This window comes from Hypanus sabinus, chromosome 10 (genome assembly GCF_030144855.1).
Source record: "Hypanus sabinus isolate sHypSab1 chromosome 10, sHypSab1.hap1, whole genome shotgun sequence".
Taxonomy (NCBI): Eukaryota; Metazoa; Chordata; class Chondrichthyes; order Myliobatiformes; family Dasyatidae; genus Hypanus; species Hypanus sabinus.
The window spans coordinates 111,064,770-111,091,078 of record NC_082715.1 but is presented as its reverse complement, the minus strand read 5'-3'; the positions used below and the strand labels follow the sequence as shown (position 1 = coordinate 111,091,078).

At 37.8% G+C, this 26,309-nt stretch overlaps 1 protein-coding gene across 1 annotated transcript in view; it reads right to left on the bottom strand.

Moving 5' to 3' along the window:
• Positions 1-26,309, bottom strand: part of LOC132401348 (dynein axonemal heavy chain 8-like) — an 895,336-nt gene that overhangs the window by 666,504 nt on the left and 202,523 nt on the right. Inside the window, exons 20-21 of the mRNA XM_059983478.1 lie at positions 22,638-22,754; positions 4,920-5,039 (exon numbers count right to left, since the gene is read on the bottom strand). Of these exons, the coding sequence (XP_059839461.1) occupies positions 4,920-5,039; positions 22,638-22,754 (237 nt within the window). The remainder of the gene's footprint in view (positions 1-4,919; positions 5,040-22,637; positions 22,755-26,309) is intronic.

Below are 26,309 nucleotides of genomic sequence, written 5' to 3'. Positions count from 1 at the left end.
TTTAATAAATGTTTTATTTGTTATATTAAAAAAACCTGTCTCCAATCATATATTCATTGTTGCTAATTTGTAACACCGTGTTCTTTTGAGAATAAAATAACAAAGTCAGCGCAGACAACTAGTGCAGGTAATGAACTATTTGCATACAATGCTTTTGACGATTGCATCGTCCAAGTCTTCATTTTCATTATAACATTGAAGATGATTGTTACCTTCAAATTCTTCGTAGTTCTTAACTTATTGAAACAGTAAAATTGTTTCATTTTCAGTCCTAGCCATTTCAGGCATCTCCATGCCTGAATGCTTGAAACTGCAGTGAGCAAAATGGTAGTGAATTTTCTTACTGCTTATTTCTCAACAACTATCAGTGACAAAATCAATTCTTTTGAAGACACACAGAACTGATGCTATTTAAAAGATGTTTGATATAATGTAGTGTGCAGCCACACAGTGCACGAGTAATAGAATATAGAATAGTACAACACATTACAGGCCCTACGGCCCACAATGTTGTGCTGACCCTCAAACCCTGCCTCCCATATAACCCCCACCTTAAATTCCTCCATATACCTGTCTAGTAGTCTCTTAAACTTCACTAGTGTATCTGCCTCCACCACTGACTCAGGCAATGCATTCCATGCACCAACCACTCTGAGTGAAAAACCTTCCTCTAATATCCCCCTTGAACTTGCCTCCCCTTACCTTAAAGCCATGCCCTCTTGTACTGAGCAGTGGTGCCCTGGGGAAGAGGCACTGGCTGTCCACTCTGTCTATTCCTCTTAATATCTTGTACACCTCTATCATGTCTCCTCTCATCCTCCTCTCCAAAGAGTAAAGCCCTAGCTCCCTTAATGCTAATTAGAAATTGTTTCTCATCCCCCTTTAATGTGACACATCAAATTATCACAGGTGCAGCCAATTGGTTTTAGAGATCACATAATTAGTTAAATGCAGATCACCGTGTACAGTCAAGGTGTTTCAATTGATAATAGTAAAAATACACCTGCATTTGGAAGGTCCAACTGCTGGTGAGTCAGTATCCTGGCAAAAACTACATCATAAAGGTAAAAGAACACTCCAAGCAACTCTGCAAAAAAGTTATTGGATGAGGTTTTGAAGTACTTGGAAACTGATGATAAAGTAAGTCAAAGTCAGCATGGTTTCTGTACAGACAGACATACTTTATTGATCCCGAGGGAAATTGGGTTTTGTTACAGTTGTACCAACCAAGAATAGTGTAGAAATACAGCAATATAAAGCCATAAATAAATAATAATAAGTAAATTATTCCAAGTGGAAAAAAGTCCAGGATCAGCCTGTTGGCTCAGGGTGTCTGACACTCTGAGGGAAGAGTTGTAAAGTTTGATGGCCACAAACAGGAATGACTTCTATGACGCTATGACACTATCTGATGATAAAGGGAAATCTTGCCTAACAAATCTGTTAAGAGTTCTCCGAGAAAGTAACAAGCAGGGCGAACAAAGAAGAGGCAGTGGGTGTAATTTACTTGGATTTTCAGAAGGCATTTAATAGGGTGCCACACGAGGCTGTTTTAACAAGATAAAATCCGATGGTATTACATGAAAGATACTGGCATAGATTGTAGAATTACTGACAGGCAGCAGGCAGTGAGTGGGAATAAAAGGGGCCTTTTCTGGTTAGCTGCCAGTGACTAGTGTTTCTCACAGTTTCTAGTGGTGTTTGCTGTATTTTGGTAAAAGGAACAATAGTGCGGACTATTACCTAAGTGGTGAGAAAGTTCAAACATCAGAGGTGCAGAGGGAGTTGGGAGTCCTTGTGCAAGACTCCTAAAAGGTTAATTTACAGGTTGAGTTTGTGGTAAAGAAGGCAAATGCAATATTCACATTTGCTTCAAGGGGAATAGAATATAAAAGCAGGACATAATGCTGAGCCTATGTTAGACACTAGTCTGGCTGCACTTGGGGTATTATCAACAGTTTTGGGCTCCTTTATCTCAGAAAGGATGTGTTAGCAAGTGATAGAGTTCAAAGGAGGTTTACAAGGATTATTCCAGGAATGAAGGGGTTAACATATGAGGAGCATTTGGCATCTTTGGACCTGTACTCAGTGGAATTTAGAAGAATGCACCAGGTTCTCATTGAAATCTACCGAATGTTGAAAGGACTAGACAGTGTGGATGTGGAGAGGATGTTTCCCATGCTGGGGGTAGCCGGAACTAGAGGGAACAGCCTCAAGATTGAAGGGCGATCCTTTAGAACAGAGGTAAGGAGGAATTTTTTAGCCAGAGAGTAGTGAATCTGTGGAATGCTCTGCCACAGACTGCATTGGAGCCTAAGTCTGTGCTTATATTTAAGGTGGAAGTTGATAGTTTCCTGATAGTCAGGGCATCAAAGGATATGGCAAGAAGGCAGGTGTATGAGGTTGAATGGGATCCAGGATCAGTGATGACAGTATGGCAGAGCAGACTCGAGGGGTTAAATGGCCTAATTTAGCTCCTATGTCTTATGGTCTTATGGCAAGATTAGGAAATCTTAGATGACAAAGGAAATGTAGATCTGATCATGAAATAAAAGGTATAGCCAACTGGAATCAAGGAAGTCAGTTGAAGAATACAGAGTGTGTAGAAATTAGAAGGGCAAAATAGGACATTAAATACCCTTGCCAAGTAAGGTTAAAGAGAACCCTTAAACATCTAGAAAATTATCAAGAGCAAGAGGGGTATCCACAGAAAGAGTGGGTTCCCTAAGGGACTAAAGGAATAATCCGTCTGTGGAGAACAGCTTTTAACATAGAAAATATATTGAACATAGATCAGCACAGCACAAGAACTGTCCCTGTGGAGCACAATGTTGCTAATTAAGCTGATGTTCCTTAATCCTTTCTATGAGCGCATGTCTCTTTTTCTGCATGTTCATATGCCCATCTTATTTTTTTAATTGCCTCAGTTTTTTCAGGCCCACCACTGCTCCTGGCAGTGCATTCCAGGAACCCACTACTCCTATATAAAAAATATTCAAAATTTGCTCCGCATATCTCCCTTGAATCTTTCCCTCCTATAATGCATACCATCTAGTATTAGCCTGTTGTTCCTTTATTAGGCAGCATGATAGTATAGTGGTTAACGTAACAATATTACTGAATCAGTGATCCAGGTTCAATTCCCAACAGTGTCTGAGAGGAGTTTGTCCATTCTCCCTGTGACCACATGGGCTTCCTCTGGCTGCTCTGGTTTCCTCCCACATTCCAAGAACGTACCAGTGAGTAAGTTAATTAGTCACAAAGTGTAATAGGGCATGTTACTGTGCTGTACCTCTAAATAAAAACAAATCTAAATAACTCCAAAAAAAGGATAAGGCAGGTAACCACAGACTGGTTAGCTTGACACCAGTGGTAGGGTAATTACTGGAGAAAATCCTGGATAGGATTTATGTATATTTGTAAAGGCAGTGACAGATGAAATTTTTGGAGGAACTAATTATGAATACTATGAAGGCAGGATGATAGATCTTGTCTCTATCGATTTTTTTTTTAAAGGCATTTGAAAAGTTCTGCATATTAAGTTGGTCTAAAAGATTAAGGCTTATGGGAACCAAAGCAAGATAGCTAATTGGAAGGCAACATTGGCTTGATGATATGAGGTAGCGTGTAGGAATGGAAATATATTTTTTGTTTGGAATCTGTGACCTGTGGTATACTGCAGGAATCAGTATTGATTTGTGTGAAGTATGTTTATAACTTGGATGTGAATCAATGTAGGTGATCTTATTAGTAATGATGTAGATTATACAGAAGTTGGTGCTGTTGTGGATAGTAAGGAAGACTGTTTAAATTTACAGCAGGATATAAATTAATGTAAAGTTGGACAGAGCATTGGCTGATGTAATTTACTTCTGAGAAATGCATGACAATATATTTTACAAAGTCAAATATAGGACACGTACAGTAAATGACAAGCAGTTAAAGAATGTTCAAAAGAGGAATACAATATAGAGAGGGCAGTGAAGAATGCATCTGACATGCTTTCCTTTACAAATCAGAAAACAGAATATAAAAATTAGGATGTTAAGTTGCAACTTTATAAAATACTGGTTAGACTGCATTTCAAGTTCAAGTTTATTATCATTCAACTGTACACATGTCAAACACTTCTACAGAGCAAGGTGGACAAGATGGAACATATAACAAACACATAAAGTAATATTACAACAGATAAATTAACAAATAATAAGGTGCATTAATGGTTCAAATTAAGGAGTTATAAGTATAATGCTATAGGCAATTCACATGTGATGAGATCTGGTGGTGTGAGGGAATTCAGTAGTTTTATGTTCTGGAGAAAGAAGCTGTTTCCCATTCTAACTGTTCTTGTCTAATGCTAAGGTATCTCCTGCCTGATGGTAGAGGTCAAAGGGATTGTTGGACAGGTGGGAGGGATCATTACAGTACTATGGGGCTCTGTGTACAGAGTGCTCCTGATAAATATCTCTAATGGGTGAGAGAGAGAGAGACTGCTGATCCTCTCAGCAGTCCTCGAATCCTTCGTAAGGAATTGTGGCCAGATGCCTTGCAATTTCCATACCAGATGATGATGTAGCTGGTCAGGGCACTCTTGATGGTGTTGCAGTAAAAATTGCTAAAATAGGGGAGGGGGAGCCTCACTTGCCTCGAGCTCCTCAGAAAGTGAAATATTGTGTGCACTTATAGGAAAGATATGTTTGCATCAGAGTGTAGAGCAGAATGGGATTAGTACAAATGGGCAGAGCATTTGGCATGGATGTGGTCATTTGTTCAGTCTGTTTCTATGCTGTACAACTCTATCAATCAATGCAATCATGTTAATCCTGCTCAATATTGCCAATAATTGACAGACCTAGATTTGTATTGACATAAACCTGAATTCTAACTACTTATGCTAAAATTACTTAACAGAATATTACCTCACTGAATGCAAGCATTTCTTCCAAAGTTAAGGCCTGATCTTCTGGTAGCTTGATTATAGTTGTTTGGGCTATTTCATCCAATATCTTATCAATATGCCTCTCTCGCAAATCAGTTACCTGGAACCAACAGCAAATATTACACTTTTATTACTCCATCACATTACTTAATACATTCTGATTTCAGCACTTTCCTATAAGAACCCAGGTCATGTTCTCTTCTCACTACTAACATCAGAAAGAAGGTACAGGAACCTCAGGACTCACACCACCAAATTATCATCCCTCACCCATCAGGTTCTTGAACCAAAGGGGATAACTTCACTCCACTTCACTTGTCCCATCATTGAAATGTTTCCATATCCCAAGGACTCTTCATCTCATGTTCTTGATATTATTGCTTATTTTATTTCTTTTTTTCTTTTTTGTATTTGCAGTTTGTTGTCTTTTGCACACTGGGTTGAATGCCTAAGTTGGTGGAGTCTTCATTGATTCTATTGCGGATTTATTGAGTGTGCTCGTTATGGAAATATATATCAAAGATGCCCTCCTTCACTGCATCTGTGCATCCTGTCATTTGTAGGTGGCGGGTTGCATGGCAGATCTCTGATCTGCTCTTGAGAGAATATAAAAGCATGAACATCTTGATACAACTTTATAAAATACTGGAACAATGGTTAAGCCACAGATGGAAAAATGTGTGCAGTTCTAGTAACCACACTATATGAGGAACATGACTGGCATTGGAAAAGGTACATTCACAGAATGCCTCCTGAGCAGAAATGATATGCTAATTTTTTTCTCTTAGAGTGGAGGAGCCTGTGAGATCTGAGAGAGGGATACAAAGTTAGGAGATGCAGGGAAATGGTGCATAGTGTGAAAGAGGAATATATAAAATTAGGAGAAACAGCAATAGGGTCGACAGTAAAAAACATATCCTCAAAGCAGCAAGATCTGAGGAGATAGTTTTAAGTTGAGAAGCAAGAAATTTACCGATCTGAGAAAGAAATTTTCATCCAGACAATGCTGAGCTCTAGAATAAAAAACCATAAGATATAGAAACAGAATCAGGCCATTTGGCCCATCCAGTCTGCTCCACCATTTCATCATAGCAGATTCATTTTTCCTCTCAGCCCCAATCTCCTGCCTTCTCCCCTCATCCCTTCATACCCTGACCAATCAAGAATCTATCAACCTCTGCCTTTGTTATGCATAAAGACTTGGCTTCCACAGCTAGCTTTGGCAAGGAATTCCACATAATCACCACTCTCTGGCTTAAGAAATTCCTCCTCATCTCCATTCTAAAAGGATGCCCCTCTATTCAGAGGCTGTGCTCTCTGGTCTTAGACTCTCCCACCATAGGAGCCATCCTCTTCACATCCACTCTATCAAGGCCTTTCACCATTCAATAGGCATCACTGAGGTCACCCCTCATTCTTCTGAATTCCTGCACATACAGCCCCTGAGCCATGAAACACTCTTCATATGACAAGCCATTCAATCCTGGAATCATATTCATGAAGATCCTTTGAACCCTCTCCAGTTTCAATACATATTTCTAAAAAGGGGCCCAAAATAACTCACAATACTCTAAGGGAGCAGTGCTTTATAAAGTACCGAAGTTATATTCTTTCATTTATATTCTAGTCCTTTTGAAATGAATGCTAACATTGCATTTGTCTTCTTACCACAGACTCAACCAGCAAATTAACCTTTAAGGAATTCTGTACAAGGGAGGTCTCACCAGGATCATTTTACCCTTGCAATTTCTTAGCTCCATCCATTATAATTCAACACCTTCTAACCCAATGTCACCTTTTCCTAATGATTAACCGTATAACAATTACAGCACGGAAACAGGCCATCTTGGCCCTTCTAGTCCATGCCGAACGCTTACTCTCACCTAGTCCCACCAACCTGCACTCAGCCCATAACCCTCCATTCCTTTCCTGTCCATATACCTATCCAATTTTTTTTTAAATGACAAAATTGAACCTGCCTCTACCACTTCTACTGGAAGCTCGATCCACACAGCTACTACTCTCTGAGTAAAGAAGTTCCCCCTCGTGTTACCCCTAAACTTTTGCCCCTTAACTCTCAGCCCATGTCCTCTTGTTTGAATCTCCCCTACTCTCAATGGAAAAAGCCTATCCACGTCAACTCTATCTATCCCCCTCATAATTTTAAATACCTCTATTGTCCCCCCTCAACCTTCTAGGCTCCAAAGAATAAAGACCTAACTTGTTCAACCTCTCTCTGTAACTTAGGTGTTGAAACCCAGGTAACAGTCTAGTAAATCTCCTCTGTACTCTCTCCATTTTGTTGACATCTTTCCTATAATTCAGTGACCTGAACTGTACACAATACTCCAAATTTGGCCTCACCAACGCCTTGTACAATTTTAACATTACATTCCAACTCCTATACTCAATGCTCTGATTTATAAAGGCCAGCATACCAAAAGCTTTTTCACTACCCTATCCACATGACAGTCCACCTTCAAGGAACTATGCACCATTATTCCTAAATCACTCTGTTCTACTGCATTCCGCAATGCCCTACCATTTACCATATATGTCCTATTTTGATTAGTCCTACCAAAATGTAGCACCTCACACTTATCAGCATTAAACTCCATCTGCCATCTTTCAGCCCATGCTTCTAACTGGCCTAAATTTCTCTGCAAGCTTTGAAAACCTAGTTCATTATCCACAACACCACCTACCTTAGTATCATCTGCATACTTACTAATCCATTTACAACCCCACCATCCAGATCATTAATGTATATGACAAACAGCATTGTACCCAGTACTGATCCCTGAGGCACACCACTAGTCACCAGCCTCCAACCTGACAAACAGTTATCCACCACTACTCTCTGGCTTCTCCCATCCAGACACAGTTGAATCCATTTTACCACTTCAATATTAATACCTAAAGATTGAACCTTCCTAAATAACCTTCCATGTGGAACCTTGTCTGAAGTACATATAGACAACATCCACTGCTTCACCCTCCTCAACTTTCCTAGTAACCTTCTCAAAAAATTCAGTAAGAATTGTCAAACATGACCTTCCACGCACAAATCCGCATTGACTGTTCCTAATCGGACCCTGTTTATCCAGATAATTATATATACCATCTCTAAGAATACCTTCCATTAATTTACCCATCAGTGACATCAAACTGCTAGGTTTACTCTTAGAACCCATTTTAAACAACGGAACCACATGAGCAATGCGCCAATCCATCGGCATCATCCCCATTTCTAATGACATTTAAAATATTTCCGTCAGAGCCCCTGCTATTTCTACACTAACTTCCCTCAAGGTCCTAGGGAAGATCCTGTCAGGACCAGGAGACTTATCCACTTTTATATTCTTTAAAAGCACCAGTACTTCCTCTTCTTTAATCATCATAGTTTCCATAACTACCCTACTTGTTTCCCTTACCTTACACAAATCAATATTCTTCTCCTTAGTGAATACCGAAGAAAAGAAATTGTTCAAAATCTTCCCCATCTCTTCTGGTTCCACACATAGCTGTCCACTCTGATTCTCTAAGGGAGCAATTTTATCCCTCACTATCCTTTTGCTATTAATATAACTGTAGAAACTCTTGGGATTTATTTTCACCTTACTTGCCTAAGCAATCTCATATTTTCTTTTAGCTTTTCTAATTTCTGTCTTAAGATTCTTTTTACATTCTTTATGTTCCTCGAACACCTCATTTATTCCATGTTACTTATATTTATTGTAGATCTCTCTCTTTTTCCAAACCAAGTTTCCAATATCCCTTGAAAACCATGGCTCTCTCAAGCTTTTAACCGTTCCTTTCAACCTAACAGGAACATAAAGATTCTGTACCCTCAAAATTTCACCTTTAAATGACCTCCATTTCTCTATTACATCCTTCCCATTAAACAAATTGTCCCAATCCACTCCTTCTAAATCCTTTTGCACATCCTCAAAGCTAACCATTCTCCAATCAAAAATCTCAACCCTGGGTCCAGTCCTATCCCTCTCCATAATTATATTGAAACTAATGGCATTGTAATCATTGGACCCAAAGTGCTCCCCAACACATACCTCCGTCACCTGACCTATCTCATTCCCTAACAGGAGATCCAACACTGCCGCTTCTCTAATTGGTGCCTCTATGTATTGCTGCAAAAAACTATCCTGCACACATTTTACAAACTCCAAACCATCCAGCCCTTTTACAGAATGGACTTCCCAGTCTATGTGTGGAAAATTAATATCTCCCACAATCACAACCTTGTGTTACTATAAATATCTGCTATCTCCTTATAAATTTGCTGCTCCAATTCTCGTTCCCCATCAGGTGGTCTATCATACATCCTTATAAGTGTTACTACACCTTTCCCATTCCTCAATTCCATCTAAATAGCCTCCCTAGATGAGCCCTCTAATCTATCCTGCCAAAGCACCGCTGTAATAGTTTCTCTGGCAAGCCATGCAACACCTTCCCCTCTTGCCCCTCCAATTCTATCACACCTGAAGCAACAAAATCCAGGAATACTTAGTTGCCAATCACACCCCTCCTGCAACCATGTTTCACTAATAGCTACAACATCATATTTCCAGATATCAGTCCATGCTCTAAGCTCATCCACCTTTCTTACAATGCTCCTAGCATTAAAATAGATGCATTTAAGAAATTCTCTACCTCTTCCTCTCTGTTTATCCCTCCCTGAATTAAATTTCATTTTTTACCAACAGAGCCATGGCACCCCCTCTGGATTCCTGCCTATCCTTTCGATACAATGTGTAACCTTGAACATTAAGATCCCAGATATAATCTACTTTCAGCCATGATTCAGTGATGCCTATAACATCATACTTGCCAATCTATAACTGTCCTACTTCATCAACCTTATTCCATATACTGTGCACATTCAAATAACTCTTTTAGTCTTGTATTCACCCTTTTCAATTACATCACATTTTATGTTGCAAATCATATTGTTGAGTGCAATTCTGTCCTATCATCAGCCTCTCCCTGCTAGACACATTGCTTCTGTTTGTAAACCAACTACCTCATCTTCAGCACAATCACTCCAGTTCCCGACCCCCTGCCATATTAGTTTAAACCCACCCAAATCAACTCTAGCCAACCAGCCCATGAGGATATTGGACCCCCTCGAATTCAGATGTAACCCATTTCTTTTGTACAAGTCATACCTTCTCCAGAAGAGATCCAAAAGATCCATAAATCTGAACCCCTGCCCCCTGCACGAGTTCCTCAGCCACACATTCACCTGCCAAATCATCCTATTCTTTCTCTCACTGACACATTGCAAAGGCAGTAATCTAAAGATTACTTCACTGGAGGTCCTGTTTCTCAGCTTTCTATCTAGCTGCCTAAAATCTCTCTTCATGACCTCCTCACCTTATCTACCCATGTAACTGGTACCCATATGTACTACGTCTTCTGGTTGCTTGAGAATGCCATGGACACAATCTGAGATATCCTTGATTCTGGCGCCAGGGAGACAACATACCATCGGGTGTCTCTATCATGCCCACAGAACTTCGTCTTTCTTCATCTGACTAAAGAATCTCCTATCTAAAGTTATATACTTATTTTTAAAGGGAACAGCCATATGTGCAAACTACACTGACTGGGCATTTCCCCTCCTTCTGACAGTCACCCAGATATCTGTCTCCTGCAACCTAGGGATAACTACCTCCCTGTAGCTCCTGTCTATCACTCCTCATTCTCCCATTTGATTTGAAGGTCATCGAGCTGCAGCTTCATTCACCTAATACTTTCTCTCAAGAGCTGCAGCTCAGTGCACCTGGTGCAAATGTGTTTATCTAGGAGACTGGAGGTCCCTGGACAATCGGTGCAAACTGAGAGCCAGAATCTCCTATCAGTGGGAAACAAAGGAATGTAATATTCTGTGCTTTGTGGAGACCTTGCTGATGGAGGAGATACCGGATCAAGCCATTGAACCTTCTGGGTTTTCTCTGTTCCAGGCGGACAGGTCTAAAAACCTCTCTGGGAAGAGTAAAGGAGGTGGGGTATAGCACATGGTCAGTAATGCTTGGTGCAATGCCCGGAATGTGCATGCCCTCAAATCCTTTTGTTTCTCCAGATCTGAAATACCTTGTGCTGCTGTGTAGACCTTTTGGCTAGCTAAGGAGTTTATAGCTGTTATTATCACAGCTGTGTATATTTTGCCGCAAGTTGATACTGACCTGGCTCACAAGGAACTATACAAGACCATCAGCACCTAGAGAATGTACACCCAGACTCTGCCTTCATCATTGCCAGAGACTTTAATAGAGCATTGCTGTCTAAAGTCTCTCCAAAGTTTTGTCAACACATCCAGATGAGCACACGGGAAGATAGCACTGCTGCTCTCTCCCTTCTGCAATGCTTACAAAGTGCTCCTCTGTCTGCCGTTTGAGAAGTCTGATCACTCCTTGATCTTCTGCCGATATACAGACAGAAGCTGAAACAAAAGGCGGCCATAGTTAAAACCATCTACTGTTGGTCCGACCAATAGGTCTCCATGCTGCAGGAATGCTTTTTTGAAGTCAACTGGAATGTCTTCGTGACAAGGATATCTCTAAGTTCATGGAAGGGGTCACGAGCTTCATCAAGGATGTTGTCCCCCAAAAAGCGGTCAGGATCTATCCAAACCAGAAACCCTAGATCAACAGTTCCATGTGAACAGCACTTACCACATGAGACAGAGCTTACATTGCCAGCAAACAATAGGAACTCCAGAAATGCAGCTACGATCTATGCAAAGTCATCAAGGCAGTGAAACAATACAGGAACAAGATCCAATACAATTCTCCTCCAACAACACACGAAGCTTATGGCAAGGTCTCCACACGATCGCAGACTTCAAAGACAAGTGCAATGGTGCTGCCAACATTGCTGCCTCTCTCCCAAATGGGCGAAAATCTTTTTTTTTGCTCAGTTCGATGTCGCCAACACTGATCCCCTGAGGAGAGCCACCAAAGCAACCTGCAGATCAATCACCTCCGAGGCTGAAGTACATGGGTGTGTCCAATTAGTGGACAGTTGCAAGGCTGTGGGACTAGATGGCATCCCACGGCGGGTACTTAGGATGTGCACAGCACAACTGGCAGGTCTATTTACAGACATTTTTAATCTCTCCCTCTCCCAGTGTAGAGTGCCATTCTGCTTCAAAGCATCCACCACTCTTCCTGTACCAAAAAAAACCAAGGTAACATGTTTGAATGAGTGGCGTCCTGCTACAATAATAAACAAATGCTTTGACAGACTGGTCAAGGACTATTTCTGCAGCATGCTACCACCCACACTGGACCCCCTACAATTTGCCTACTGACACAACTGATCAATAGATGACTCAATAGCCACAGCTCTACACACCATCTTTGCACATCTGGAGAAGAAGGATGTTTATGTAAGAATGCTGTTCTTGGACAACAGTTCAGTTCAGCATTCAACACCATAATTCCCTCCAGGCTTGACAAGAAGCTCAGAGACCTTGGCCTTCACCCTGCCTTGTGTAACTGGATCCTGGACTTCCTGACTGATCACTGGCAGGTGGTAAGGGTTGGCTCCCTCACCTCTACCCCCAACCCTCAACACAGGTGCCACTTAGGATTGTGTCCTAAGCCCCCTCCTTTACTCTTTGTATACCCATGACCGTGTTGCCACCCACAGCTCCAATCTGCTAACTAATTTTGCTGATGATACCTCATTGATTGGCCTTATCTCAAATAATAATGAGGCAGCCAACAGAGAAGAAGTCATTGCCCTGACTCAATGGTGTCAAGAAAACAACCTCTCCCTTAATATCACAAAACAAAGGAGCTGATTGTGGACTACAGGAGGAATGGAGACAAGCTAACCCCTGTTGACATCAATGGAACTGGGGTCGAGAGGGTGAACAGCTTCAAATTCCTCAGCATACACATCACTGCAGATCTCATGTGGCCTTTACATAGCGGATCTCTGGTGGAAAAAAAAACACAACTGCTCCTCTTTCACCTCAGTCAGTTGAGTAAGTTTGGCATAAGTCCCCAAATCCTAAGGACTTTCTACAGGGGCACAATTGAGAGCATCCTGACTGACTGCATCACTGCCTGCTATGGGAACTGTACTTCCCTCAATTGCAGTACTCTGCAGAGAGTGGTGGAGACAGCCCTGTTGATGTGAACTACCCATTATTCAGGACATTTACAGAGTTAGGTGTGTAAAAAGGGCCCAAAGAATCATTGAGGACTCAAGTCATCCCAACCACAAACTGTTCCAGCTTCTACCATCCAAGAAACAGTACTGCAGCACAGAAGCCAAGACCAACAGGCTTCGGGATAGCTTCTTCTAACAGGCCATCAGACTGATTTATTCACTCTGATACAATTGTATTTTCATGTTATATTGACTGTCCTGTTGTACATATTATTTATTACAAATTACTATAAATTGCACACTTAGACAGAGAGATTACATAAAGATTTTTACTCATTTATGTGAATGATGTAAGAAATAAAGTCAATTCAATTCAATTCTTACAACCCACACAGAGGACTAAACACTGCCTGTGGAGCCATTCTCACTATACTATGATTAATAGATGAGGAATGAACAGTGAGAGTAACTTACAAGACGATTTATCTTGCCCAACCCTGATGAGTCAAAGCCACTCTAAAGACTGGCACATTCACAAGAACGGCCACACCACTTGCACTTAAAGTATTCTTATTGGCCCTCTCAAATTAATCCCTCTTGCTGATTGGTCACTCCTCAACTCAGAGAAGCTGCCTCGATTCCTTGCCTTTAAAATCTTGTTCACTGCCCTAATTAAAAAAAATAGTTCTTTTTACATATCCCTGGTTTATAATGTCCAGCTCCAGCTGAGTCAGTCACAGGAAACAGTACTGAAGTGCTGGTTATTAGGCTTAAAAAGCTTCTCACCTTAAACCTACGTCCCTGGTTTTGGACTTCATTATCTCAGGGTAAAGACTGTTATCATCCATCTTATCTATGCTTCTCATAGGTTTAAACACTTCTATAAAGTCACCCCTCATTTTTAATAAAGATCTAGCATGGCCAATCTTTTAGTCCTAGCAATATCCTTGTAAATCTTTTCTGCAATCTTTCCAAATTAATCATGTCTTTTCTATAATAAGGTGACCAAAATCTGCACACGATACTCCAAAGTGCAGCCTCAACAACAACTTGTATAACTGCAACTTTTTCACATAGTGGTGAGTAGATGGAATGAGCTGCTAGAGTTAATGGCTGAAGAAGCCACAATAGTGTTATTTAAGATGCTTTGGATAGGTACATGGAGGGGCAGGTCTTAGAGATATATATGGGAAGAATATATTAATTTGAGACTAGCTGGGTGGGCACTGTGGATGGCAAGGACAGGTTGTGCCAAAGGGATGTATCCATACTCTATGAGTAGTTTTGTATTGTTAACCTTTGAAAGATGGGCATAGTTTACTGAACAAACCAAAAGAGATAAATGAAAAAAATTTCATTTACAAAATTATACCAGATGCAGGAAGTCAGATACTGCCACAAGGGTAGGGAACCTTCAAAGAATGATCCAGTGCAAAGAATGTAACTCTTTTAAAGCACGTCACCTGTTCCAAAACAAACTTAAAAGTTTCAAAATCAAATAGGTCATCATTTATTGTCGCTCCTTCCCACTTCATTCCATTTGCCTCTTTTAGTATGATAAAGCAAACAATGTGTGTGATTATCTGGCCAAGTCCAAATGCTAAAAACAGTAAGAGTTTAGAAAACGGTGAAGTTGAAGGCCACTTTAAAAATGATTGGAACTAACAACAAGGTCATTATTATCACCATATAAATTCCCCTTACTTCTGCTATAGTTCAACCTCCTTAAAACAACTTAGAAAAGTGACAACTCAACCTCATTAAATAGTGGAGAAATTGTAAAATTACCCACATTTCTGGACAGATGTGTTTGTAAATAAAAACAGATAATGCTGTTAAAACTCAGCAGGTCAGGGAGCTTTTGATCTGAATTGTGGAAAGAGAAACTGAGCATTTTAATCTGAAATGAAAGAAATTATGAGGGCAGGAAAGCAGAGATAGTTAAAGTGAACTGGAAATAAAGGGTTTGGTTACAAACTGCAATGCACAGCTTTAGGGATCTTTAACAATACAGTCAATAGATTTTAAAAAGAAAGAAAACATCTAGTGGGAGTACTAAAATAAAGTTACTTTCAAACTTAAAGATAAAGCACATAAACAACAAATATGGTAGTTCAGAAAACTATACAGAATGTAAAATATGAGTAACGAATGACAACATAATTAATATGTAAGATAGGAACACAAGGCTAGCCAGAAATACTGTGTATGTATGTTTGGGTGTATGTGTATAATATACATACACACTTTACAGGATATTATAAAAAGAAAATAGTTAACAAAATGAGCATTGGTCCTACAGAAATTAATAATTTCAACTACGTTTTCCATTATTTTTTCATCAGACTTCATTATACAAGATATAAATAACATCCCAGAAAAAGTCATCTGGAAGGCAAATGCAATGCTTACGTTAATTTCCAGAGGCCTCAAATATAAAAGCAATACTGAGGCTTTATAAGACATGGTCAGACCACATTTGGAATATTGTGAGCAGTTTTGGGCCCCATATCTAAGAAAGGATATGCTGGTATTAGAAAAGGACCATAGGTGGTTTACAAGAATGATCCTGGGAATAAAAAGGTTTGATGGCTTTGATGGCTCAGGGCCTGTACACACTGTGTTTTAGAAAAATGGAAGGGGGAGGGGAATCTCACTGAAACTTACCAAATATTGGTAGGCATCGGTTAAGTGGAAGTGCAGAAGATATTTTCAATAACGGGAGAGTCGAAGTGGTCAGAACCTTAAAATAGGACGTCCCTTTAGAGCAGAAATAAGGATGAATTTTAGCCAGAGGTTGGGGAATCTGTAGAATTCTCTGCCAGACAGCTGTGGAGGTCAATTCACTGGGCATACTTAAAACAGAGGCTGCTACTGTAGGTTCTTGATTAGTAAGGGCATCAAAGGTTATGGAGAGAAAACAAAGAGTCGGAGGTTGAGGGGGAAAATCAATCAGCCATGATGGAATGGCAGAGCTGACTCAATGGGCCAAATGGGCTAATTCTGTTCCTATGTCTTATGGTCTTGGGATCTAAATGGTGTAAGAGAGAATTTTAGGAAAATTATAATCAATGGGGAAGTGCCATGGAGCAAACTCACAGAAATTTTTGCTGACAAATCTCAGGTTCCTGATAGATTTCATCCTAAGGCTAAAAATGAATTGGCTTGTGAGATAGTTAGTATATTGATTATAATCTCCCAAAGGTCCCAGATTCAGGACAAATTCCATTGGATTGGAAGCTTGCAAAATAGAGGGAGACATAAAGTTGGAAATTGAGCACTAGTTAGCTTTTTATCTGTTACTGGAAAAGGTAGATACTATTATAAAGATATTTTAACAAAGAACTTTGGAAAAATTCAAGGTAATCAGGTGAAGCTAACATTCATTAGAGAGCAAAATCACATTTAGCGATTTTTTTTTAGAATCTTTTTATTGGTACATAATCTTCTACAGCTATAAAATGATACAAAACTTCAACAGATTAATATGTATACAATTAATAAAGCTGAAAAAAAGCTGATCGTGAAATATAAAAATGGAAGAAAAAAAGATTTTACATATATATAGGAAAAAGTAGGGAAAAAAGAACCCGATCTAACTAGAAAAAAAATGCACTAACTACAAAAAAAAAGGAATACAAAAACCATTAGGAATCAACCCCCCGTAGCAATACATTTGACCATCATCTAAATATAAAAACAAGTCATCAACCACCATTTCAAATTTATCAAAAAAAAAATAAAATTAGAAGGAAACCATATAGCTTAATTCAAATTAAATGATAATATTTGTCAAAAGAACCCCACCTTCTCTCAAAATTGAATTGAGGATCAAAAGTTCTACTAATTTTTTCCAAACTAAGACGTAACATTACTTGAGAAAACCATTCAATTAATGTAGGGGAAGAAATATATTTCCATTTTAATAAAATACCCCTTCTTGCCAGTAGTGTAACAAATGCAATTACATGTTGATCTGAAGATGAGATACCCTGAATATGATGCGGAACTATTCCAAATAGAACAGTCAATCTATTAGATTGTAAATTAATTTTCAGAGCTTTAGAAATTGTAGAAAATAAAGATTTCCAAAATGATTTTAATGAAGAACATGACCAGAACATATGTGACAAAGTAGCTACTTCAGTCTTACATCTATCGCAGTAGTTGTCTATACTAGGAAATATTTTAGATAATCTCTCCTTTGTTAAATAATAATGGTGAACAATTTTAAATTGAATTAAACAATGGTTGGCACATATAGAAGAAGAATTTACGTTTTTCAAAACTCGAAGCCAAACTTCATTAACAAAGGTCATATTAAGTTCTCTCTCCCAATCTTGTTTAATCTTTAGTGATAGGTTCTCTTTTTGTTACAAAAATAAATTGTAGATTCTGCTAACAGAACATCTCATTAAGAGATTCAATTTCAAAATGGTATCCAACAAATCAGATTCTTGTAAATATGGAAACTTAGGTAAATATTGTTGTAAAGAATGTCTAACCTGAAAATATTGCAAATAATGTGTATGAGCGAGAGAAAATTTATTAATTAACTCTACAAAAGTCATCAATCAACCATCACAAAATAAATCTGTAAACAAATGGATCCATTTATTATTCCATTGGAGAAAAATGGGGTCAGTTGTTGAAGGTTTAAATGAGAAGTTTCGATATAAACAACTTAAATTGTTTAAAATTTTAAAAATTGCGAAACTGAACCCAAATCCATAGGGATTGCTAAATAACTGGATAGAGACTTAAATTTGGAATTTTAGAGAGCTGTAAAGGTAATGGAGCTCCTAAAATTGAAGTTAAATGAAATTGTTTACCAGCTTTTAATTCCAAATCAACCCATAATGGTTTTTGGTTCTTATCAAGCCAATATAACCAAAAACATAATTGTCTAATATTCACAGCCCAATAATAGTACTAAATTAGGAAGTGCAAGTCCACCATCTTTTTTAGATTTTTGTAAATGATACTTATTAATTCTTGGTCTCTTATTGATCCAAATAAAGGAAGAAATAAGAGAGTCAATTTGATCGAAAAATGTTTTAGTTAAAAAGAGGTATATTTTGGAAAATATATAAAAATCTAGGTAAAATCATCATTTTCACAGCATGAATACCACCTATTAAAGAAAAAGTAAGTGGATTCCAACTAGAAAATAGATGTTTCATGGAGTCCATTATAGGAACTATATTCGCTTTATAGAGATCTTTATTTTTTTTAGTAATTATAATACCTAAGTATCTAAATGTATTAACAATTCTAAAAGGAATATCATTATATTTACTAACAGGGACATTTAATTGAAACAATTCACTTTTATTCAAGTTAAGTTTATATCCCGAAAATTTACCAGAATCTTTAAGTGTTTCAAAAAGATTGGGAATTGATTCCTCAAGATTTGAAATAAAAACCAAAAGATCATCTGCATAAAGAGAAATCTTATGTATGGTTCCATTTATAGAAATACCATGAATGATTTTAGCTTCACGTAGTGTTATAGCTAAAGGCTCCAATACAAGATTAAATAATAAAGGGCTTAATGGACATTCCTGTCTAGTGCCACGAGAAAGTGAGAAAAAAGACCTGCAGTTATTAGTAATGACTGTGGCAATAGGATTCTTATAAATTATTTGAATCCATCTGTTGAAATTATTACCAGAACCAAATTTTTCTAATACTTTAAACAAATATGGCCACTCAACTCTATCAAATGCCTTTTCTACATCGAGAGAGATAACACATTGAGGTTTCTTAGATAATGATGAATATATAATGTTCATCACTCTCCAAATGTTGGAGAAAGAATAACAGCCTTTAATAAAGCCCGTTTGATCCACAGAAATGATTTCAGTTAAAATATTTTCCAAGCAATTAGCCATTATTTTAGTGAGAATTTCTGCATCCACATTTAATAGCGAAATAGGTCTATATGATGAACATTCACCAGGATCTTTATCTTTTTTAAGAATTAAGGAAATAGATGCTTCATAAAAAGAAGATAAATTACCCTCTTCAAAGGATTCATGAAATATTTCCAAAAGATATGGAGAAAGTAATCTTACAAAATTCTGTAATATCCCACTGAATAGCCATCAAGTCCAGGAGCTTTACCTGATTGCATTGATAAAACAGCTTTCTGAATTTCATGCTCAGTAATTGGAGCATCAAGCATCTGTTGATCTTCAACAGAAATTTGAGGAAATTTAATCTTATGTAAACAAGCCTTAATTTTGGAGGAATCTGCAGGAAATTGAGATCTATAAAGATCAGAATAGAAATCTTGAAAAATATTATTGATGTCTTCATGGTTACTTGCTATATCTCCATTATTTTTGCAAATCTTTATAATTTGTCTTTTAGCTCAAGCTGCTCTTAATTGAGAAGCTAAGAGCTTATTATTTTTATCCCCCAAAATATAAAATTGACTTTTCAATTTAAGCAAATATCTTTCAATAGGATATGTTAGTAATAAATTATACTGTGATTGTAATTCTACTCTTCTTTTAAATGAAACAACATTTCAAAAGATTGCATTGATGTTATCTAATTCTTCAATTTGTTTAGAGATTTTATCTAATTCCATTCTTGTTTGTTTCTTCAGTTTAGCTGTAAACAAAATAATTTGACCGAGTAAATAAGCTTTTAATGTATCCCAAATTACTAACTTAAAGACGATTCCTATATTATTAAAGAGAAAAAAACTCTTTTATCTGAGTTTCGATAAACTCAACAAATGCTGAACTTTGTAATGAATGCTCTGGAAAATGCCAAAATGGTCTGGTAAAAATGACATCTTTCAGTTCAAATATTAAGTTTAAAGGAGCATGATCAGAGATAGTGATCGCATCATACTCACATTTCTGAACATCGAATAAAAGTCAAGAGTCAACTATAAAATAGTCGCTTCTCAAATATTTATTATGAACATGTGAGAAAAAAAGAGTATTCTCTATCACTAGGGTGCATATGCCTCCAGATCTCAATTAAACTGTAATAAATTAAAAAGGAATTAATAAGTGATGCAGAATGATTAGGGAGTTGACATTTGAATGATGACTTATCCATTAAAGGATTTAGACAAGTATTAAAATTACCACCTATTAATAACATATATTCATTTAAATCAGGTAATAGAGCAAAAACGGCTTTAAAAATGAGGGATCATTAACATTTGGTCCATAAATATTAACCAAAACCGTTTTCCTATCAAAACTATTCCTTTAACAATCAAAAATCTACCATTAATATCAGTTATAATATCCTCCTGATTAAAAGGGATATTGGAATCAATAAAAATAGAGACACCTCTAGCTTTACTCTGGGAGTTTGCCTGAAACTGAGGATCCTTCCAAAATTAAAAAAAAAACAATTTTTATCACATAACCTGATATGCATCTCTTGAGCAAAGATTATATCAGGCTGGAATCGGTTAATAATTTTAAATGTTTTTTTACGCTTAATAGGATGATTCCAACCACGAACTTTCCAAGTTAAAACATTTAACTGTTTAGATATCATCATCTAATATCATCTAAAAAGAATAGTTAGATGCATGTCAGGATAGGGTAGTCTAAAATGGTGGAGATGAACAACAATAAAAATAATTGACGTATGCTCCAGGATTACATAATGGGAAAAAAAGAAAAAAAAAATCCCACCCAAACTACAAAGCCCAGAAACAAGTCAATATCAATTGACGCAATCCCCAATAAAGGCATAGATACAAATACAAACTCCACCTACCCAAGTAAAAAAAGAGAAAGAAAAAAAATCTGTCTCCCTCTACGGAACATAAAACTCATTATAGTCGACATATATCTCAATATAATTAACTTGGAAGGAAAATGTTTTTCTTGTAAAACAAAACGACCTTCAATTGAAAGTAACCTTCATAACATTAGATAAAGGACGAAGAACACATCCAAAACAATTCTTGAAATATTTGCACAGAAGAAAAACAATCGCCATCTTTAAATTGTCCGGTCTATCTTTAAAACTTAAAGAAATCCAAATAATTACTTTTAAAAAACTTTACAGAAGTATACGAAACAAAAAAAAAATTCATTTAAATACTGCAGGGAAAAAAAATCTGAATGGTTCGAACTTATTACAGCCTATCAACAGTTCTCCCTCGATGTCTTCTGAAATTGAAGCCATCCAAACCAATGTTTTTCAGAGATAAAAATGTATTTTAAGGTAAAGTCTTCTGTGACCATCAAATCTTCCAATCTCATCACTCTTTACACCGCGAGACAATCAAGCTATTATAAATCATTCAAGCTTCAGGCTTCAGACTCGTCATCAGATGCGTCGGATAAAGAATTAATAAAACTCAATGCTTTGACTGGATCATCAAAAATATGAAAGCCAGACTTTTTGACAAAAAGCCTTAATTTCGCTGGATACTGAAGCAGTGGAAAGAGCTTTTTTTCATATGCCAATTTCATAACTGATGCAAATCCAGCAAGCTTCTTAACAATTTCACGTGGAAAATTTCACGTTCAAAAAAGCGAATGTCTGAATTCTGATACTGAAATAGTCTTTTTTTCTCGCAAGCATAATAATACGGTCTTTGTCTTTGAAATGGAGAAAACACAACAATGTCTGTTTTTACCTTGATCCAAAAATTTTAAAGTGCCGATTCTGTGAGCCATTTCGATATCTGAAGGCTGTAAACAAATCTGGAAATAAAGGCTGAAACATTTTTGCGAAATAATCCAGTGTGTCGGACGAATCTGATTTCTCTTTTAATCCAACAATTCGAATGTTATTCCAATGTGATCGAGCTTCGAGATCAACGATCCGTTGTTGGGCTTTTTCCAAACGAGAAGAAAGGTCAGCAGCATTTCGACTAACTTCTTTAAGATAAAGGCTCAAAGAGTCAACTTTTCCTTCGAATTTGTCTTTTAGTTGAGTTATCTCAATGCGAATATTGCTGATTTGAAATTCTAGTCTCTTTACCCGGGGGGTAGGTTCCTCCGTGAATTCGTCAGTTTTTTTGGGCTTTCCATTGCCCGGGTCAGTATTTCTTTTGGCGCTTCTGAGAGTAGCCATAATTATAACTCTTATTCTACAGATCCGACTAAATAAAGTTGAAATTTCAAAGTTTAAGTCGGAAAAGGGAGAGATTAAAGGCGGACAAGAAGCGATTGTGTCTTACATGTCCGTAACCGGGAGGCGGAGTCCTAGCAATTTGCTGAAGTTTGATAATGTGCTCATCTGATGATTTAGTTTTGTAGTCTATCCCTGCCCGTCACAATCTGTTTATAATTTTCCATTTTAATACCTCTCTCTCTCTCACCACATCATTGAAGCTTTGAACTCTTGCCCCTGCTGTTCTATTTAAATCTCCTATTTATTCGGTTTGCTCCAACACTGGTCCCAACGCTTTTCAGGTATGGCTTTCCAACAGTATGGCTCCCACTTTCTCCAGTACTTGTGCAGATGCCCCATGAATTAGAACTCATGATTATTTGAGATTTCTTTATTATTATCTTTCTGCACAATAAGTAAATATAAAGCTTTCAAATAATCTACTTACTTTCTTTAACAATGCAATCAATTCATCTACGGTTGTATCTACATCAGAGAAGAATTGTACAAGTGTTAAAGATGACCAGTTCAGTAAAGTAACTCCTCGTCTTAGAATAGCTTCAATCTAAAATAAAGAAAGGGTCATAAAAGTGAATACTACTGGACAAAAACATAAACATTGCTGTAATTGATATTTGGGTTTATTTCTATTTTATTATATTGTTGTATCTACTTCAAATAAACAACTCCATTATATAGAATACGGCATTAATTGTGGACATCATGGTAAGATATATTAGAAAGTATCTAAATATCAAGAAGCAAAATGGGTACTGTACAGTTACATGCCCATCTCAGTCATAACATTCGAAGCATTCTCAGCTTGAGTTAAAAGTACAGTATCTTTCCAATATAGGTCACCCCCCAAGTTACAAACACCCAAATTATGGCCACCTTTACATACAATAGAGTTCCCATGATATTATATTTGGAAATACATTCTTGTGAACAGAAAAATGTGTCTTCTCCACCTTTCCACTTTTAGTCATTATTTTCTTATCAGTCCTGTGTGCTTTTAATCCAATTCATTACAATATTGTGGAGGTTTGGTTACCACAGTGTGGTTTTGTGTATTTTCTGACTTATGGACTAAATCAACTTGTGGAAGTCTTTTGTAACCTGGGGACAACCTGTACAGGCCAGCACCTAGGAACTAATCACAAAGCAGCCTGCCTACTGTATGTACTCTATTTAATTCAATTAATTAGAATGATAAATAAAATATAAAGGGTAATAAGGAATAAAATGGGCGCAGAATGAAGTTCAGTGTTTTGTGTCTAGGTATATCAGGCTAATGCATAGAGAGGCCTAAAACTATACATTAACAAAAAGTAACAAGAAATGTATGCACTCTTGTCCAAAAAAACATCATGATCTGTTCTTGCAAAGCATTTACTCGCAACATATAGATATGAAGTCTCTATCAGTCTTTCTTAAGAGGGACCTACCCTGACAGTGAACCTTCATCTTGAGGCCATTTCTCCACCTACTCTATTTCCCATTAATTGATCCAAACCCAGCTATTCAAAGACCAAATGCTCCCAATCACAATACCTAGCTGCTTACATTCAATCTAATAGCTGCAGGCCTGAACTTCCTTCTAATCCATAATCTTTTCTCTTTTCCAATCTGAACTCCAGACCAACTCCTCTGACAGGCTTCAGGCTGATTCTTTCTCCTACTATTCTTGGTTGAAACAACTCATTACTAATCATTGTCCGATGAACACTTACAGACGCGAACACTTACAGACGCAAACACAAGGAAATCTGCAGATGCTGGAAATTCAAGCAACACAAACGAAATGCAGGTGGAATGCAGCAGGCCAGGCAGCATCTATAGGAAGAAGCACAGTCGACATTTCAGGCAGAGACCCGTCGTTAGGACTAACTGAAAGAAGAGTAGTAAGAGATTTGAAAGTGGGAGGGGGAGGGGAGATCCAAAATGATAGGAGAAGACATAAAAGGGAGGGATGAAGTTAAGAGCTCGAAAGTTGATTGGCAAAAGGGATACACAGCTGGAGAAGGGAAAGGATCATGAGACAGGAGGCCTAGGGAGAAAGAAAGGGAGATGGGAGGACCAGAGGGAGATGGAGAGCAGGCAAGGAGTGATTGTGAGAGGGGCAGAGAGAGAAAAAAGAGGGAGAGAAAAGAAGAAAAAAAAGGGAGAGGAATAATAAATAAAGATATAGGTTTGCAAACCATCTTTATATCTCCAAACAAAAATTGCCCTTCTGACCCTAAACCCTATCCTTTCTTTCCCTCAAGTATTCATCCACTGTATCCAGACCCTGTTCAAACCCAAATCTGGATTTATCTGAATTTGTTTGCATGCTTCATTATAGCTTTGTATTATCTTTATTTTTCTAACAGTGCAGGAAGCAGAGAGTTTACACAAGTGGATTGAATTAGCAAGATAGACAAAAGGAGGATCAGTGAATGATGTTGACTTGGATTTTTAGAAGGCCTTTGACAAGGTGCCAAACATGTGACTGTGAAACAAGATAAGAGTCCATGGTACTTTAGGAAGGTAATAACATGGACAGAAGATTGGTTGATTGCAGAATGCAAAGAGTGGGAATAAGCAAGCCCTTTTCTGGTTGGCTGCTGGTGACTAGCTATGTTCCTCAGGGATTGACGTTTTCACATTATATGTTAGTTAATGATCTGGATGACTTTGTAGCCAAGTGGAAGCTATCCGACTGCTCTCCACATGGCCTTTGATCACCTGAATAGTAAAACCAACTGTACATTAGGCTGCTGTTTATTGATTACAGCTCAGCATTCAAACATAATCATATCAAGTTCTAACCAACAAGGTCCAAAACCTGGGCCTCTGTACCTCTCTCTGCAGCTGGCTCCCTCCTCATCAGAAGACCACAGACAGTACAGATCAGAAATAAGTTCTCCTCCTCAATGACAATCAACACCGGTGCACCTCAGTGATGCGTGCTTAGCCCACTGCTCTACTATCTGTCCACTCACAACTATGTGGCTAGGCACAATTCAGATGTTATCTATAGATTTACTGATGACACAACTATTATTGGTAGAATTTCAGATGGTAACAATCAGGTGTACAGGAGTGAGATGGATCAGCTGGTTGAGTGGTGTTGTAACAAGAATCTTGCACTCAACGTCAGTAAGACCAAGTAATTACCAGTCCTCATTGACAGATCAGCAGTAGAAAAGGTGAGTAATTTCAAGTTCCTGGGTGTAAACATCTATGAAAATCTATCTTGGACCCAATGTATATAATGCTATTACTATGAAGGCATGACAGCAGCTATATTTCATCAGGAGTTTAAGGAGACTTGGTATGTCATCAATGACTCTTGCAAATTTCTACAGATGTACTGTGGAGAACATTCTAACTGGTTGGATCACAATCTGCATGGGATTGGAAAAAAAGCTTGAAAACGTTGTAAATTCGGTTGGTTCCATCATTGGCTGTAGCCTCACCAACATCCAGGAGACTTTCAAAAGGCAGTGCCTCAAAAAGGCACCATTCATTATTAAGGACCCCCATCACCCAGGACATGCTCTCTTCTTGCTACCAGAGAGGCCTGAAGCCACGCACTCAATGTTTCAAGAACAGCTTCTTCCCTATTGCCATCAGATTTCTGAATGGAAAATGTACCATGTACTATTTTTTCCCTCTCCCTTTGTGTTACTTATTTAATTCAAAATTTTATATATATTTCTTATTGTAATTTATAGTTTTTTATGTTTTGTGATGTACTGCTGCAAAGTAACAAATTTTATAACAAATACCACTCATATTAAACCTGATTCTGATTCGAATTTGCGAATGATACAAAGTTAATGTGGAAGGATATGTAAGAGTTAAAGAAGATTAACTTGCAGATTGAGTTGGTAGTAAGTAGGAAGGCAAATGTAATTTTAGCATTCCCTTCAAGAGAACTAGAATAGAAAAGCAAGGATGTAATGTTAAGGCTTAATTGGTCAGACCACATTTGAAGTTTTGCAAGTGAGTTTGGACTCCATAACTAAGGACGTGCTGGCATTGATGAGGTTTCAGAGGATCTTTACAAGAATGAACCCAGGGATAAAACAGTTGCTATATGAGCAGTATACTCACAGGAGTTCTGAAGGATGAG